The following is a 16,943-nucleotide window of genomic DNA, read 5'->3' on the forward strand; positions in this document are numbered from 1 at the left end:
GGTTGTTTTGTTGTGATGTCGTATTGTTTCTCTTTGGTATCTTGATGGATTTTCCTGTTATAAAAAAAGTAACAATGTCACTTTCTTAGCTGTTGTTCTATATCTTAGTAGCTACGAAGCACGGACACTCCAGTCCCTTGTCGTGTCCAGTGTCTGACACGCGTCCGTGTCAGTGTCCGATACCGACACCACACCCGTATTACGTTCTATATTTTGGACATTACAGGTGTCCACGTGTCCGTGTCGGTGTTGGTGCTTCATAGCTTAGTAGTGGCTATCTTAAAATTGATAGTGCACAGCTAATTCGTTGTCTATTCTTGGAATATTTTGAAGAACCTTATGCCATTCCTTTTTAGTGTATTATGCCCCACTTCCTCGTGGTTTGTGGTAATGGCAGCAACACTTTCTCTAGATGATAGCAATTTATTCACCACAATGAATGGGTCTTCGGTTTACCTGCGTATGATACTTGTATTCATACGCCAAAAATGATCATTTTATTCTACTGTTGACCCCCATGCCACTGACTTCATTGGCGGAATATCATTGACGCAGAGGGTTCAGTTGCCCCCTCAATTATTATTATTATTTTCTGAATTGAAAGTCATAAGACTAATTGCTGAGAAAATAAAATACCAGTTAAGCAGCAACTCTTCTCCCCACAAATACTACTCTATTAGCATAGTCATGAATTGTACCTCTGTCATATGCTTAAAGAATTTAAGTTACTAGCCACTTCAACTACACATTGTGAATATTATTATTATGATTATTTTCTTTTCACTTTCTGATGGAAATTATCAACTTCGATTGGTTGTCATGAAAGCATTTGATTTTACTACTCATTCGGCCACTTTTTTTTTGTTCACCTTTTGATTGGTTGCCATGAAAGCACTTCATTTAACAAGGCATTCGGCAACTTTGTTTTATTCATCCATAACCAATATAAGCTTCCTGACTTTAAGATGGTAAAGAAAGTTGGAACATCTTTTAGAAGATGTATCAGCCTCAGTGTTTTTAGCCGTGACCTATATAAGTCAATACAACAAATAGGCCCTTATGAAAATTAACATCTAATGACCATTGTTGAAAACTAAAATTTGCTAATATTGAAGTTATCATTGTTAAATCCCATTAGCAATTGAAGTAGCGTTTTCTAGCTGACTAACCCAGAGGAAAAAAGTTGATAAGTACATTTTACTTTTCCATTAGAAAAGAGCAACTAGGGGCTGTTTACAAAAGCAAGATTACAAAGTATAGCTGTTGATATTGGCCTATAAGGTACTACATTCCATAAGTTAGAAGAAATGGATTAGGCAACAAACAATTCTCTTTATAGTTGGAAAAAAAAAAACAAATTTGAACAATTGGACAAGGCATTTGATTGTGTATATACACTCACAAGAAGAATGGATCAATACGAATGATTGACAAAGCTCACAACGACAACAATGAATAACTTACTCATGTTCCTAGTGATGTAATTTTTGGAATCCTCTTGAACCTCTAGACTGATAAAGCTCCAGCCTACCCTTGGAATCCTGCAACAATGCCTCGAGGGTTTGGTCCTGCGTCAGGTTAGGTTGCTTGGAAGCCCATTCAAGAACTCCGAGCACCTCGGCCCGAGCAAGTTCCTCACTGTCAGGCACATGCAATGCAATGTAGGAGAGCAGGACTAGTGCTGAAATCTGCACTGTCTGTTCTCCAAGATACACAAGCTGGACCAAGTGTTTGGCACCACTGGCACTTATGATTGCCTTGGAGTGATCAAGGTGGAGGTAGTTCTCCGAGCAGGCCAATTTCGTGAGAGATATGGCTGCTTCCCTGGACACTTCTGCCTCTCTTTCGTCGAGAAGCCGGACCAAGGGACCGATTATCCTGGTCTCCGTCGCCCGGAAGGTCCTGGCCAGATTCCCAATAGCCTTTACACAAGGAATCAAGAGTTTTCTATCTTCCTTCTCAATGATCTTAAGCACTTGATCAACAACCGCCTTGCAGGCCGGAGAATTCGGCTTGAACGCGGATCTTCTCAATTCTGCATCTTTCTCCGCCACAGCTGTTATCTCCTTCACCGCCAAGGCAGAGTTGTACATCACATCCTCAGTTCCTTTCTCAAGCAGTATGGCCAAGCACAACAGCGCCCTCGACTCTGTTATGCTCCGACAAATGGCCGCGTTCCCCTTTGCCAGCTGCCGGAGCGCCCTAGCCGCCATTGCTTTCATGTAAGCCTTATTATCAGGGTCCTCAATTTCCCTCCCCTTCATGTTAATCCCGGAATACGAATAGCTTTGCTTCCCATTACCACCATTAACCTGTTGCTGCTTCTTGTTGGCAGCATGCATTGCCATGGTACTTGTGACCACTCTATGCATCTGATTTGTAGACCTATCACCCAAGGGATGCTGCATCCTACTCTGCATCTGTTTTTCCTCGTCTTCACTCTCCTTCCTCGCACCATTGCCATTAGAATTATTACTATTAGCCATCACAACAGCATGGATTGAAGTAGGTTTGTTGCTAACAATGGCGTATTTACTATGCTCCTGAACGGTTTCAAACGCGAGATGACTCACAAGTAAGCGAACAATGTTATGCTGAGCGAAAAGATCCTGGCATTTAGGGTACTTGGCGGCTAATTCAGAAACAGCCCAAGCAACCACAGCTTGCACTTTCATGGGACCTTCTTTGAGGACTTTGGCGAAGACAGAGCAAACACCGGCGTGGATCATGAGTTCTACACTCTCGAGGTCACGGCCAAGAAGCCCAATTGCTCTCGCAGCGTTTTCTTGCCCTTCTTTCTTTCCTTCTTTGATGAGCTTCAGTAAAGGTCCGACGCCGCCTTCTTCGATGATTAATTTCCCGTAGCGGTCGTTGTCACGTGCGAGCGACACGAGGGAGGCGGCGGCATCGGAGCGGTCGTCGAGGGAGCCGGTGTGGAGGACGGCGACCTGCTCCCAGATGAGGCCGAGGATGGGCTCGTTGGCGGCGATTGGGGGGAGGCCGAGGTACTCGGTGTCGGCGCGCTCCTCAGCCGGAGTGGAGACGCGGAGGAGCCAGGAGACGTCGCCGATGGAGTTCTCGAGCTGGGAGGACATCTTGCGGAAGGCGGCGGTGGGGATGATGCTAAAGACGCGCTTCATGAGGCCGTTGGCGCGGCATTTTAGGGTTAGGGAGAGGGCCTTGTCGAGGACGAGCTCGGTGTCGGCGATGATGCGGCGCGTGGGGCGCTCGTAGAGGTCGGAGCTCGCACGCGCCGCCAGCCGCAGCAGCGCCGCGAGCTTGTCGGCCTTGGATTTGAGCTCTAAGCACTCTTGCTTGAAGGAGGAACTGGCCTCCTCCGCTGCCTTGGCCACTTGGTCCGCCAGCTGGATCGGCTTTGCCAACAGCTGCTTCACTATGTCAGCCATTCACTTCTCGGACTGTTGTGCTGGACGTGATTTACAATATCAAAACGCGGTTTCTTCTTCTTCTTCTTCTTTTTTATATTGGCTAATATGGACAAGAAACTATAATTATTTAGGAATAAGCTAGCGTTTCTTTTTCTTTTTAAGAATAATAAAAAGAGAGAGAGAAGAGAATACAGCTTTCCTTTTCATTCATTTTTTTTTTTTTTATAATGCTAAATACACGAACATGATAAGCAAAATGGAAGAGAAATGATAAATAGTTGTGCTTTATTAATTGCATTGAAGGGAAAATGATCGCAAATTAAAAATGGTAGGTTTTGAGATTTGAAAGGTATTATTAATTTGATGTCTTTTTGGTCTCTTCTGTTAAATCAGTGAATGGGATTTTCTAGAAAGAAAAAAAAATAGTAAATAGTGTTATCAGGTTGGGTCACCTTGGATTTATAATTAAAGTGTGTACAACTTATTAAAAAGACTTGGATTGACTTTTGCAGATGAATCAACTCAAAATATTTTAATTAAATTTAAGTGAAGTTCAAATCAATATATGGATTGCATATGTTTACTTTAAAATGTTAAAAAATATAGAAGGAAATCTATAAGTCTGTTATCTAAATAATGCCCAAATTTGCGTTAACAAGTCAAGATCAACAACAATAAGCAGGGAAGTACATCTTCTAAGGTTGTAACTTGTAACTTTTGGTGTCACTTAGGAAAAAAAAACTCAAGTATTGGATGTTAGAAGTTTTTGACCGAGTAAAAAGGCTAGTTGAAAGTGAATCTCGAAGTGCAGGTCTTTAAACTAAAATAAAAGTTGGTTGCTAAAGACATTTGAGAGTTATGTGGAGTAGGTGAAAAGAACTTCTACTAAAAAAATGCATTCCAGGATTAAAACGAATTTTAGAGAATTAGAATTGAACGAAGAGCATATGGAAGTTCTTTTGAAAATATTAGTTGAAGTTTAAGACAAATGAGGTTGGAGATATCATTTAATAAGTTATAAGTGATTATTGAGAAGACATATATCACGATAGATAGCATTATCATAATAAATCACATCTAACAAGTTTTACACATTTTTAAATCTTATAATGTGTTCAGTAGGCAAAAAAAATCTATAAATAGAAAACTAAATAACTATTTTTATTTGATCAAAACACTTACATAAATTCCTATAAAGTCACACATTATGGCTATTGGTTCTAGAAGCAAAATGTATGTTTTCATCCTTTTTTAATATGATATGTTAAGTCATAAGACAAATCATAATTCTTTACTATTTTCATTTATGCAAACAAATAAGTTATGAAATATGCGTTTGAACGTTTATCAGACGAAAAAAAGTGGTGTTTGTATTTATCTTGATTGGCAATGATTTAAGGCTGTTTTTGTGCATTTGTATACACCGAATGCTATGATGTTTTGATCCTTTGTGTGGTGAATATATATTTTATTCTTCATAAGATTTATCAAAAAGGATGAAAAATAAATAAGTAAGCAAAAAAACTTCCTACCACATTAAAAAACATGTCAAAGCAAGTTGAATTGTACTATAGTATGAAAAAGAAGATATGTCTACTCACTAGATTTGAATGCAAAAACAACAAAATAAACAAATTGTTTTATCATATCAATTTGACAAATTTGTGATATATATTAAATGTTTCAACAAACACTTCTCACCAATAGACGAAGACAAAGGCATTGCAATCACAACTGTTAGATCGTCAAGAATCCTATAAATAGTTGAAGATTTAAAATTCACAAGTTAGAAAAACATACGTGCGAACCAGCAATATGAATATCCAAATCTCCTTGTAACTTTTCTAAGACATAACTTTAGCTCTCAAAACCATTTATATATATATAAGAGTGATAGACTTGAGTTTTTCCTTGTATTTGTTTATAGGAAGATAGAAGTTTGTGTGCTCTTGAAACTTTAAACAAATATGTGAGATTTTTTTAAGCCAAGAAAGGCTTGATTCAAAGAACACTTGGATAATTTGCTTGAAGAGACAATTGTAAAGTTACTTGGGTTTGAGTCAAAAGTAACTTGAGAAAAGAATACTTATTACATTGATTAGTTATAGTAGAACTTGATGGATTGGTAAAAAATTAGACATATTGTTAGCAGTGGAAACAAATCAGTATGAAATTTTTGTATTTTTCTCTTTACACTTATTTGTTTATCTAACCTTGAATAGTGATTCTTTCTTATGTTGTATTTTCAAAAAAGTTTCAATAAAATAAAGAATGTTATTATATCATTTGTTATGTTTATATCCATTGCTATTAAACTCATTTTCATAAAATCATATCCGTTTTTTAACAAAGGTTTGCCAAAGATTTAAAAAAATACAATTCAACCCTCTTGTTGTTGTGTTTCCTTTTTCTCTACATAATTCCTTTACTTTCTTGCCAATTAGAATTCAATTTACTGCATATACATTTATGTTTTCGTAGTATATTGTCTCACCTCATTTTCTTCTTTAAACTTAAAACTTTTCACTTTTTCACCTTATTTTCTTCTTGAAACTTACACTGTTTAATAATGTTATCATTTTAATCTACCAGCATGTTTAATAATGTTATCAAAATCAGAAATGATCATTCTTTTGCTCCTTGATTAAATTTGTTATAAATGCAGTCATGTGGGTTCAAAGGTAATAAAAGTCTTTGACTTAAAAGAATAATGGATTTAAAGGTATTATAACATTCAAAATTCACTAAATGTCAACGAGGTTGTAACATTGATAATAAGGAAGACTATAGGTATAAACATTGGAGGTCATGAGGTAAACTAATTAACAACTTTCAAATTTTAGATTTGCATATAAAATCTACCACTGTTGCAAAAATTTGGGAATCTATTAGCACAACCAACTTGAAGCATTTTAAGTCATTTTTGTAAAGAAATTTCAGTCAAGCTTTTCTAGTATTGTACATAAATCCATTCAAAATGAGGGGAAAATATCAAATCAATCAATCTATGGAATTAACAAAGACATATTTGCTTTATAAGATATCTAAATAAAATCATATTGGGAACTGAAAGTGTCCGATAAGATTCGATAAATTTTAAAAGAATGTATGTATTTACATCAAAATGCCACACACTTATAAATTGGTGGCAAAAGACACGACCTATGGCATTTAATTTGGAACAGTTCAGAAGCTTTTGCCGTTGTTGATTACTACTAAAATATTGGGCAATGAGAACTTGTATTTTAAAAAGTCGAAGGATTAGCCAAAAAAAGTTGAAGCAATTATTTTTCGTAGTTGTTATATCGCTTGCACGTGGATATTCCGAGACACTTAACCTGTTGACGATGATCATCCTTGAAGAATGTTCTAAAGGAAAAAATCCGAAAACATATTTTTTTTGTTTTTATAAATATGATTAAATTTAATGTTTTTATTAATTGCTTTACAAGTTTTAATATTTTTTAAAATAATTATTACTTTTACTTATTAATGACATGACATATTTAGCATGTCATGTTATATGTAACTTTACAATGATTGTAATGGTCATTATGATTAGATATATATTATGGCAGCATTAAATAATAACTACATAATTAAAAAAAATTTAAAAATTAAAATTTTAAAAAATATAAATTAATAAAAAATGTTTTTGAAAATTTAATATCAAAATTAGTGCATAAAAATATATTTAAGTCAATCTCCAACAAGCACAAATTTAGAATTCATTTAGTGATAAAGTTTTTTTTATAAAAAAACTAACATAATAATTATTTAATTTTGGAGTATTAATTTATAATTTTCACTTAAAACAGCAAATGAAAAAATTTCTATAAAGTATTATTTATATTAATTAAAGAGTTAATTTTACTGTCCAGCGATCCATGGCCATGGATGGCCAAGGTTTCCTTCCTTGCTTTTGTTGATTCATTCATTAACACCATGTAACAAAACTTCATGGAATCATATATATATATATAACGTAACATGTGAAAATCTATATATATAACATAACATGTTCAATGATTTTCACGTTGTTAATATATATATATATATATAAAACGTGAAAATCATTAAACATGTTACGTTATAGAGATTTCTTAGCATCAAAATCATAACAGTACTGCTGCACTTTTTTCACGATACCGTATGGCTAGTCTTGACATTGGGAAACCGAAAAGTACACCAACGTTGTACAGAACAGCCAGTCGTAAGTTTACCTTATCATTTTTAGATGTATGGACAGAAAGAAGATAAAGAGGAAAAAATAAATAAAATGAAAGTGAACTAAAAGAAAAAATAGGTATATATTAAGCTTTTTTATTTTTAATATGCTATATTATTAGGTAAGTTTAATCAGACTCTTATTACAACATCTGAATTTAAAATCAATTAAAAAACTATTCGATGCTAAAAAGTGTTATAAAAATATATTACAAGCATCGAATTACATTACACGTGGGTGTTGAAATACCAGTTGACTGGTTTCTTTATTATAGATTTTCATGTGTTTATTTTCATATTATAGACTTCATTATGGGTCTAGTTAAAATAATTTTAGATAAATTTTGTATTAGATTAAAATATCTATAAAATTTTTACTACTAAGATCACTTTAAAATTAATTTTAAATAAAATTTATTTTATTTAAAATTTATTTTATCAATATTCATCAAAACACACATAATTTTGTCTAAATATATGTCGTAAATTCTAAATTTGATCCTTATACACAAAAACTTATTGAATAATTTTTTATGCATTTAAACATTATCAATTTGGTCATTATCTCAATTAAGTCCCTTGTGCATTGTTGATTAAGCTCCTATATGTGTATTGCATTCTTAATTTGGTTGGTATTTTTATTTTGTAGATATCAAATTAAAAATGTATTACACATATAGAGATTAAATTAAAAATATATAAAATTTTTTAAATGAATATATAAGGATGAAGTTATTTTTTAACATATAATGCTATAGACCAAATCAATAATGTTTGCATGTATAGGAATTAATTTAATAAATTTCTACTTATAAGGACGAAATTGAGAATCCATTACACATATAGAACTAAATTATATATTTAACCAATAAAAAAATTGTAAACACCTGCTTTTTTACCTTTGGATAATCCTCTTTTAAAATTATTAAATCTGATATGTTCGGATAAATTTGTTCATGCATTGATAGCAGACAAGAATCGAGCTGCAATTTCAGTGGTTTAGATAGTAATATAAGTGTATAACTAAGCAATAATCAGATTTGTTTAAAAAAAGCAATAATCGCATCATTCATTGCAACATAATAAATTTAGTGTTTATTTTTTATATTAGTATTTATTTATTTTAAAGCGGAATAAAATTATTTTTTATAAATTTTTTTGGTGAAACTAAATTAGAACCAAACTCAGATTGTTAGATAATATGAAATTCTTCTTAAGAATTGTTGTTGAATTTATTGAGCAACTTAATTACTATCCAATTGATTATGTGGCAACATGCAAATATCAAATCTGACAAATCTTACACTCAAAATATTTAATCCTCAACATGATGTATGTTGAAAATTTCACATTATTATCTTATAAATAAATTTTGTGGGATTGAATTAAGTCAATTGTGCAAACTCAAATTCTAAAACAAAACTTTAAAATTAGAATACGTCTAATTAACTTTAAAGAATTTTGTTATAAAAAACTATAAAGACAGAAGAATATAATCAGAATGAGACCATTTTTTAAAATAAACAAATTATAAAAAAAAAACTAAAAACAACTTAATTTGACATAAATTATAAGATAACATAGATGTAAAAAACTAAAAATTCTGAATCCTTTTTAATAACGTGTAGATGTTAAAGCACCAGAGATCTACAAATGTATACGCAACTTATCCAATATAGGGAAATCTACCTCGATCGACAAAGGGTCACTAAAAGAGCAACTTAGTGGCACCATCAATGCAAACAAGCTAATCGAATCGTTTATTCTTACTATGTCTACCTTTTAATTCCTTTACAGTGATACAATCTTTGGGGAAGCTTCAGCCTTTTGGACTATCCATGAAAATACTACTATGGAAAAGTAAGATATCAAGGTCATGTTGTGCATGCGCACATTCACACTGAATCTGACCTTTTTTGCTTTGCATATTATCATGGTTTGAGACTTTGAGGGTCCCTTTTTTCTATTTAAAATAAGAGTAATGATATATGTGTATTGTGTACATCTTAAAATGGAATGAATTGGTATAAAAATAAGAGATAGAAAGCAAAAAAAATATAGAAAGTAATATATGTGACATGTGATGTGATAAAAAAGAAATCAGAGATAGAAAGAAAAAATAACAATTTCTTTCAAAATAAATTGTAAAATATTTTCATCCTAAAAATATATTTCTCCTGTTATAAAATAGAATAAATTACCTTGACCTTCTTTGAAATTTTGTAAGATTGCATAAACTTCTCCTATTTATTCTACCTCTACACTAAGACACTAACAATCTTAATTATTTAAAAAATATTATTCCAACACTCCATGTATATTACACTAATCATTTAATTGTCCGAAAAAATAAGCTAAAGGAGAGTTTGTGAAATCTCAGTAAATCTAAAGGAATGCCATTATCTCTATAAAATATTGAGGCAAACATAATTCAATAAGTTTTGCCCATTGAAGAAAGAGCAGTGCCACCTGCAGGGTTTTTTTTTTTGTTGTTATGGACTGCACGAATCCGGTCCCGGTGTCATAAAAAATCATGATACACGTGTCTACTCGTTGTGTATATTTTCGTGGTATTCAATATTATACAAAATAGTCCAAAACCATTCTTCGAGTCACGGACAATAAGATAATTGCTAACGAGTATCTTCTGTTGCAAGTGCAATCTCAATTAATCTGCTATTCTATTTATGTGTTTGTCATAGATAGATCTCATGACAACATGATAGAGCATACTTTCTAGGGTAAATTTACCCTTCCTAATAGCGTTTCTTTGAAAGGAAATTGAAAGTTGAAAGCGTTGGCCAAAACACCTAGTGACAAATTCGGTTTAGTCTGGTCGGTTGATTCATTAGCCTAATCGGACTGATTTCATTATTGAATTGATCATGTAATTGACTTAGGATGATTCGGTCACACCCGGCCAGTTAGGTCACTGGATCCCAGCTGTACTAGTTCGACCCAATCCATCTTACAAAAAAAAATGGATTACCTCTACAACATTATTTTGATGTTTCATTATTATCAATTGTTATTTTAGATTTTGGGATGTAGATAAACCTTTCTTACTCAAATAATGTTAGTTATATAATTATATATAATAGATACATATACAATTTTGAATTTTTAATATATACTAAGTCAAATCAAGCCAATTACTGACACACCGGTTAGACCACTAATCCACTGATGCATTGTCTCAACCAAATCAATGACCGAACCAAATTTCATAACTATGCATGGTGGTGCAACGTTGCCTAGAGCATGAAGCTGAAAAGACAACCATGTATAGAATATATAGTATAACAAAAGATATTTTATTTAGAAGTTTCATTTTCTATACTATTCATGGTAACATCTGGAAAAAAAAATATTTGAAGTAGCCTCAACTTTTAATCATGATTTTTTTATTCACAAGATTTAAACTTAAAACTTTACTTGAGAAAATCAAATACAATGTTACTCAGACCAATAACTTGTTAACTAGTGTAAAGTGTTTTGATTCAGGTTATGTTGAACAAAATTAGTTTAAAAATTAACTTGTTAAATTACAAGTATTTGGTAAAACTATCAATTGAAGTAATTGAAAAGTATAAAATGACTAAAAATAATAAAATTATAATTTATTTAAAAAGGACAAACATAAAATTTGATAAATATATTAAACATAATATATATATATATATATATTAGAAATTAACATTTAAAAAAATATTATTATCAAAAAATTATTAAAAAACTTATTTATTAAACTATCATATGAGTTTTTTAGCTAATAAAAAAATTATAAATTAACTGAAATATTTGAATTTATTCTCAATAAACATGATTCCAGTATAAAATAAAGTGTTTCTTTATTTTGTAGTGGTTGAATTAGTCGTGATGTTATATATTTTTATTTATGAAGCCTTTTACTTTCTATTTTGATAATTTATGGCATATTTGATGGAAATCCAACTGATTAGCCTTTCCTTTTTTTCTTTAACTTATCGTAACACCGTATACTTTTAGTAATAAAAAATAACACAAAAAATACTAAATACGTTTTGAGCTCATATTTTAACAAAAATATGTAAGTTATATAAAGAATAACAATTTAAAAATTATAATAGTAAATATTTTTGTCATAAGATGATGTGTGTGAGTACACACGGTCATAAAAAAATTTTATGACAAATTGCACATATCTAAATTATAAAGTAAATACTTACATGATATAGGAATAAAATTTGAATTTAAGTGTATTAATTTATAAATTGTTGTGATAAATGTTTGAATTAAATAATGACCAAAACTAATACATAAAAGCATATTAATATTTAAATTACATGAGATAACACTAAAGCTCAGCTTTCAGCTTTGATTTTTGGATTACAGATAACATGGAGACTGCAGTATATCGCGAGGTCTTGTGTTGTTCAGACTCAAAAACACCTTATTAGAAGCAATTTTATTAATATTCACAAAAAATGTGGTTATTTGGGCTCCGTCTTCAAATTCTTTTCTTTCTCAATCCATTTTGGCTGATTTATCAGGTGTTTTACCCCTGAGAGTTTAGTTTACTTTGTCTTTTATTTCCAATGTATAAATAAAAAATTACATTAATATGAATTAATTACAAAATAGATATAACTCAAGCGTTACACAGGTTTATATGCTAGCAAATGCGGGGGGGAAATGCAACGGTAAATATTTTATTGTATAGTATAATAAAAAAGAAAGCTTATGGCCTGTTTGAATAAACTTGTTTTCTTCTCCTATAAATGCTTATGGATAAGTAAGCTTACCCAAACAGAGCCTTAGTAGTTAGTAGGGGGAGAAAAACAATCTAAAAGGGAAAATAGCTGTTAAACGGAGGTTTATAACTTTCGTGATGGCCTACAACATAGTATGCATATAAAATCACATAGAAAACATCATCAAAGTGTATTTCCTTAAAGAACTCCTATGTCCCCGGTAGGACAATACGTTCCGCACACAATGTTGCAGATTTATGAGAAAAAAGATTATGCAAAAGTTTTACAAAATCACATAATTACAATTTGTTTATTAACTTTTAAAATAATTATCTTGAAATAATTTAAATAATAATTTATAATTAAATGACAAAGTAAAAAAAAACTCTCCATGAATATTAAACTCTTTTAGAATTTGGTAGTTTAAATTCGATACCAAAAGCTGCTAACGATGCACACTGTACAACATAGAAGGCCTCACGAAAAATATATAAATTTCCAGCAAAATTTTGAGAAAATGGAAGACTTAATCTGTGTTCCTTTTTCCATTCCCAAGTCTCAAACGAACATTCAATGTAAATCAACCCACTCGCACAACATTGACGTTAAATGGACCTCAACGGAATCAAACGTCCTTAAAAATATTGGTAACCGCAAAATCCAACTATTAAGTTGCGTTGAATCATTCAAGATAGTACGCAAATAACAATACAGTATTCAATAGCAACATGATCCCTTACTAAGTAATTATTAAGGCATTTCGTTTGAGTGGACTTTAAGTAATTTTATCCGACTAAACTACATCAATACTAGGAAATGGAAAGATTCCTTCATGAACATAGAAGCCGCAATAAAAAGTTCTATAGAGCATTTAAGAGACGAAATTCAGTGGATAAAATTTCAAGACAAAATAAATTAGAAACCAAAACCATTAAATAAAAACTACCAAACACTCAAAGTCTATTCATTTCCTAAAGATTTAAGCAGCAGTTGCTTGTTGGGCGGCAATCCTTTTCCTAGCTTCCTCAATGATTGATAGTTTAATACCTTTACCCTTGGGAAGAGATATCCATGGTTTTGTTCCCTTGCCAATGGTGAACACATTGCCCATACGAGTTGCAAACTCGTGGCCAGTGGCATCCTGAACATGGATAGTCTCAAAGCTTCCCTTATGCTTCTCTCTGTTCTTGATCACTCCAACACGACCCCTATTCCTTCCACCTGTCACCATGACTACATTCCCAACATCAAACTTGATGAAATCGACAATCTTGTTCTCCTCCAAATCCAACTTAATGGTGTCATTAGCTCTGATGAGAGGGTCTGGGTAGCGGATAGTGCGACCATCGTAGGTGTTCAAGTATGGGATACCTTTTTGCCCAAACTGCACTGAGCGAACTTTGCAAAGCTTGAACTGCCATCATACAAAAGAAAAACATGTGAATCATAACCACTAGGTTGGAACCAAGTAGCAAAGGCTAAATTCAAAGGACTACACAGTCCAAAAATTGATGCTTCAGAAAAGCATAAACTTCAACACCAAGTTGATATAATATAACTTCAACACCAAGTTGATTTAATATAAAACATGAACTTAACACAATGAATCCACAGAGAATAATGTAATTGGGGGTAGGAAAGGATGGAAAAATTCAATGTAACCAAACAAAAGTACCTTAGCCTCGTCATCTATGACTGAGTGAAGACGGAATCGGCCTTTGGTGTCATACAGCAGGCGGAAGTTCTCATTTGTTTTAGGGATTGATACAACATCTACAAAAAAAATATTTTAGTAAAACAACAGAAGAAAAATCATGCCTCACAGCAAATCAATAGAAATTGTAAGACTAGAAACACGAATTATTGCGCTGAACAAACTTTCATGTACTATAGGGGTAGCTAGGAGTCGTATTTCTTTATATAAAGGAGAGTACATCAGAACCCATTAAGCAAAACAACAACAGTAATAATGTAGTACAAGTAACGTAGAATAATATGTAAACACCCCCCCCCCCTCTCAACACACACCAAAAAGAAAAGAAATAGCATATTGACTTAGTAAAATGAAGGGAGCAGTAATTCTTAAAATTGAGAAGCTACACACATATTACATACCCATGAAACCAGCAGGATATGTCTTGTCTGTCCTGACTTTGCCATCAACAAGGACATGTCGCTGCATCAGAATAGCAATGACTTCACGGTATGTCAGAGCATACTTCAGCCGGTTTCGCAAAATGAGTATGAGTGGCAGGCATTCCCTGGATTTGTGTGGTCCAGATGAGGGCTTAGGAGCCTAAACAGGAAAAATATATATCAGTCTTTTAAAATGAAATGCACACCTGAAAACTGTTAAAAAGATAAAGCAACTTTCACTTACAAATGCACCACCCAGTTTGTCAAGCATCCAATGCTTTGGGGCATTAAGCCTCTTCAAATGCTTCTTCAATCCTCTCGCCTGTTACAATCATATATTGAAGTTCAAAGCTCAGACACAAATTAATTAAAAAAACCTTCAATATCAAGTCTAACAATAAACAAATAAAACTCAGCATTACGACATAAGAATTCCTACGCTGCCAACATAATTTTTATTTTTACAGCATACACAGAAACCACATCATATTCATATTCAAAAACCAATCCTCTTCCAATTTCATGTGCAAAGGAAACCAAAAGAAGCCCCTTAAGAGGCATGAATCCCCATTGCTAAACGAATAGCAACGGCGTGATTTGGAACACGGATCTGAATTCTAAACGGATAGCAACACTATGATTACAAAGAACTAAACTATGAGTTCAAATATAACAAAAGTTGGACTAAAAACAAGTCATTTCGTAAAAATTGAAGATTTATTTCGAGTAAAATGCCAAAAGAAAAAGGATCGAAACCATTGTGAAGAGGAGATTCAAAAGGCATCAAAGCTCACCATTGTGATTCGCTGCCCAAGCTAGAGCTTCCGCTGCTGCTACGGCTCCTTCCACCGAACTGAAGAAAAGAAAAGAGAGGGGTTGGGTCTCTTTAAAACCCTAATCCTTTATTGATGAATTCGTTTCTCCTTATATTTTTTTGGTCCATGATAAAACTCCACTGAACAAGGCCCAACAGGAGGCCCAAACAATAATACAACAATTGCCCATCATGGCCCATATTTCCAAAACTTATTAGTCGGTCAGTGAATTAATGAAAGAGTATTACTGTTGGCATCCCTCAATTACTTTAAAAACCTCACGCCTTTTCAGATTATTTTTTTTACTAAAATACTGTTGTGCATCTATACTGTACCATCCGGTTGAACCCAAAAAAAAAATTGAGATAAAAATTTTAAATTAAAGTGTAAAAATATGAAACATATACCAAATTTTAAAACTTTTCTCTCATTTCTCTTTTCCTTTCCACATAAGATATTGTCAAGATGAAAAGTATTTGATACACACTCTTTCAAACGTATTTTCTCTAGTTAGTTAAAATTTGTTGAGAATTACAAAATTAAAAAAGAAAATTATTAAATATGAATTGAAACTCATAAATATTTTCAAAGATACATTGAAGAAAACATGTTTTTATTGTATATACAGAGAAGACAATATCTCATCCAAATATGCAATGGAAAGAAATGTGTTTCCATTGTATATGTAAAAGAAATAAAAAATGATCCATCTATGTTGCATTTGAACTAGGAGGTTTAATCCACGAAAGCTGCTGACCTTGATCCGATGTCCAGTAGGTGGATTAAAAATCTTCTGCTGAGCCTTAATCCAGTCTTGATAGAAAAGATCACCATGATGCACATACGACTGAGACATCCAGATTTTATCGTCCCACTCCTTATCATTTCTTCTAGATGGTGAAAAACTAACCAATTTTAAATTTGTATAATTTAGTTCCTAAAACTTTGAAATCATTGAAGTTTTAGTTCATCTGTTAATGGAAAGACTAAAAGAAAGTAATTTGAAATTAAGATTATGCTTTATAAAATTAATCGAAAAATAAGAAGTTAGTTAGTAATTCAAAATTGATAGTGATAATTAAATATTGTCAAATTAGTCTATTAAATTATAAGTATTAATAAAATTATATGTTAAAGTAGTTAATGTAAAATGATAAAAAAAAATTCACATGTTAATATGGTATTTGTATGCAGTTTTAATATTATTTTATTGATAAAAAATATATTTGGGGAATTTATAATATTTTTTGTTAATTAATTTAAAGTCTTTGTAATTTTTTATGTATAGCTCGACTATTTTAATTACATTTTTACTTTCAATTATCTTATTTTTGTTCATGTGTATTCTATTGTTCAACTTATATTATATTTTAAAAAAAATTTAATCAGATTTTAAATAAAGTAAAATTAATATTTTTAAGTAAACTGTTGGGAAATATCCAAAGTTTCACATTGACTGTTTCACTCCTTCGAGTGCAACTTATATATTTGTTGGACACAATAACAATATAAAAAGGCTATCATCTATTGATATTTATATGATGTTGAGGTATAATGCTGGAATAATAAAACAAATATTGTAAATAGTTTAATGGTTAAAATAAACCATACAATATAAAAGCATCCAAAAAAACAATAGTGAC

At 31.9% G+C, this 16,943-nt stretch overlaps 2 protein-coding genes across 2 annotated transcripts; both read right to left on the minus strand.

Annotated features, from left to right (window-relative positions):
• Positions 1 to 1,183: 1,183 nt before the first annotated feature.
• LOC114381495 lies at positions 1,184 to 3,504 on the minus strand. Its single transcript, XM_028340769.1, has one exon. The coding sequence runs from the start codon at positions 3,405 to 3,407 to the stop codon at positions 1,473 to 1,475; it is 1,935 nt and encodes a 644-aa protein (XP_028196570.1). The 5' UTR covers positions 3,408 to 3,504; the 3' UTR covers positions 1,184 to 1,472.
• A 9,556-nt stretch (positions 3,505 to 13,060) lies between these two features.
• Positions 13,061 to 15,395, minus strand: LOC114381503 (40S ribosomal protein S4-1-like). The gene is made up of 5 exons (XM_028340780.1): positions 15,280 to 15,395; positions 14,730 to 14,807; positions 14,465 to 14,645; positions 14,025 to 14,122; positions 13,061 to 13,763 (listed from the first exon to the last, which is right to left on the minus strand). The coding sequence occupies exons 1-5, from the start codon at positions 15,280 to 15,282 to the stop codon at positions 13,329 to 13,331; spliced, it is 795 nt and encodes a 264-aa protein (XP_028196581.1). The 5' UTR covers positions 15,283 to 15,395; the 3' UTR covers positions 13,061 to 13,328.
• Between the last annotated feature and the right edge of the window lie 1,548 nt (positions 15,396 to 16,943).

This window comes from Glycine soja, chromosome 2 (genome assembly GCF_004193775.1).
Source record: "Glycine soja cultivar W05 chromosome 2, ASM419377v2, whole genome shotgun sequence".
Taxonomy (NCBI): Eukaryota; Viridiplantae; Streptophyta; class Magnoliopsida; order Fabales; family Fabaceae; genus Glycine; species Glycine soja.

What these genes read in the sequence shown, in the direction of transcription:
- LOC114381495 (XM_028340769.1), bottom strand. Translation starts at nt 3,407, where the DNA reads ATGGCTGACATAGTGAAGCAGCTGTTGGCAAAGCCGATCCAGCTGGCG.
- LOC114381503 (XM_028340780.1), bottom strand. An exon ending in ATATCCTGCTGGTTTCATGG is followed by an intron (nt 14,123 to 14,464) that starts GTATGTAATATG and finishes TTTTTTTTGTAG; the next exon opens with ATGTTGTATCAATCCCTAAA. An exon ending in TCATAGATGACGAGGCTAAG is followed by an intron (nt 13,764 to 14,024) that starts GTACTTTTGTTT and finishes GTATGATGGCAG; the next exon opens with TTCAAGCTTTGCAAAGTTCG.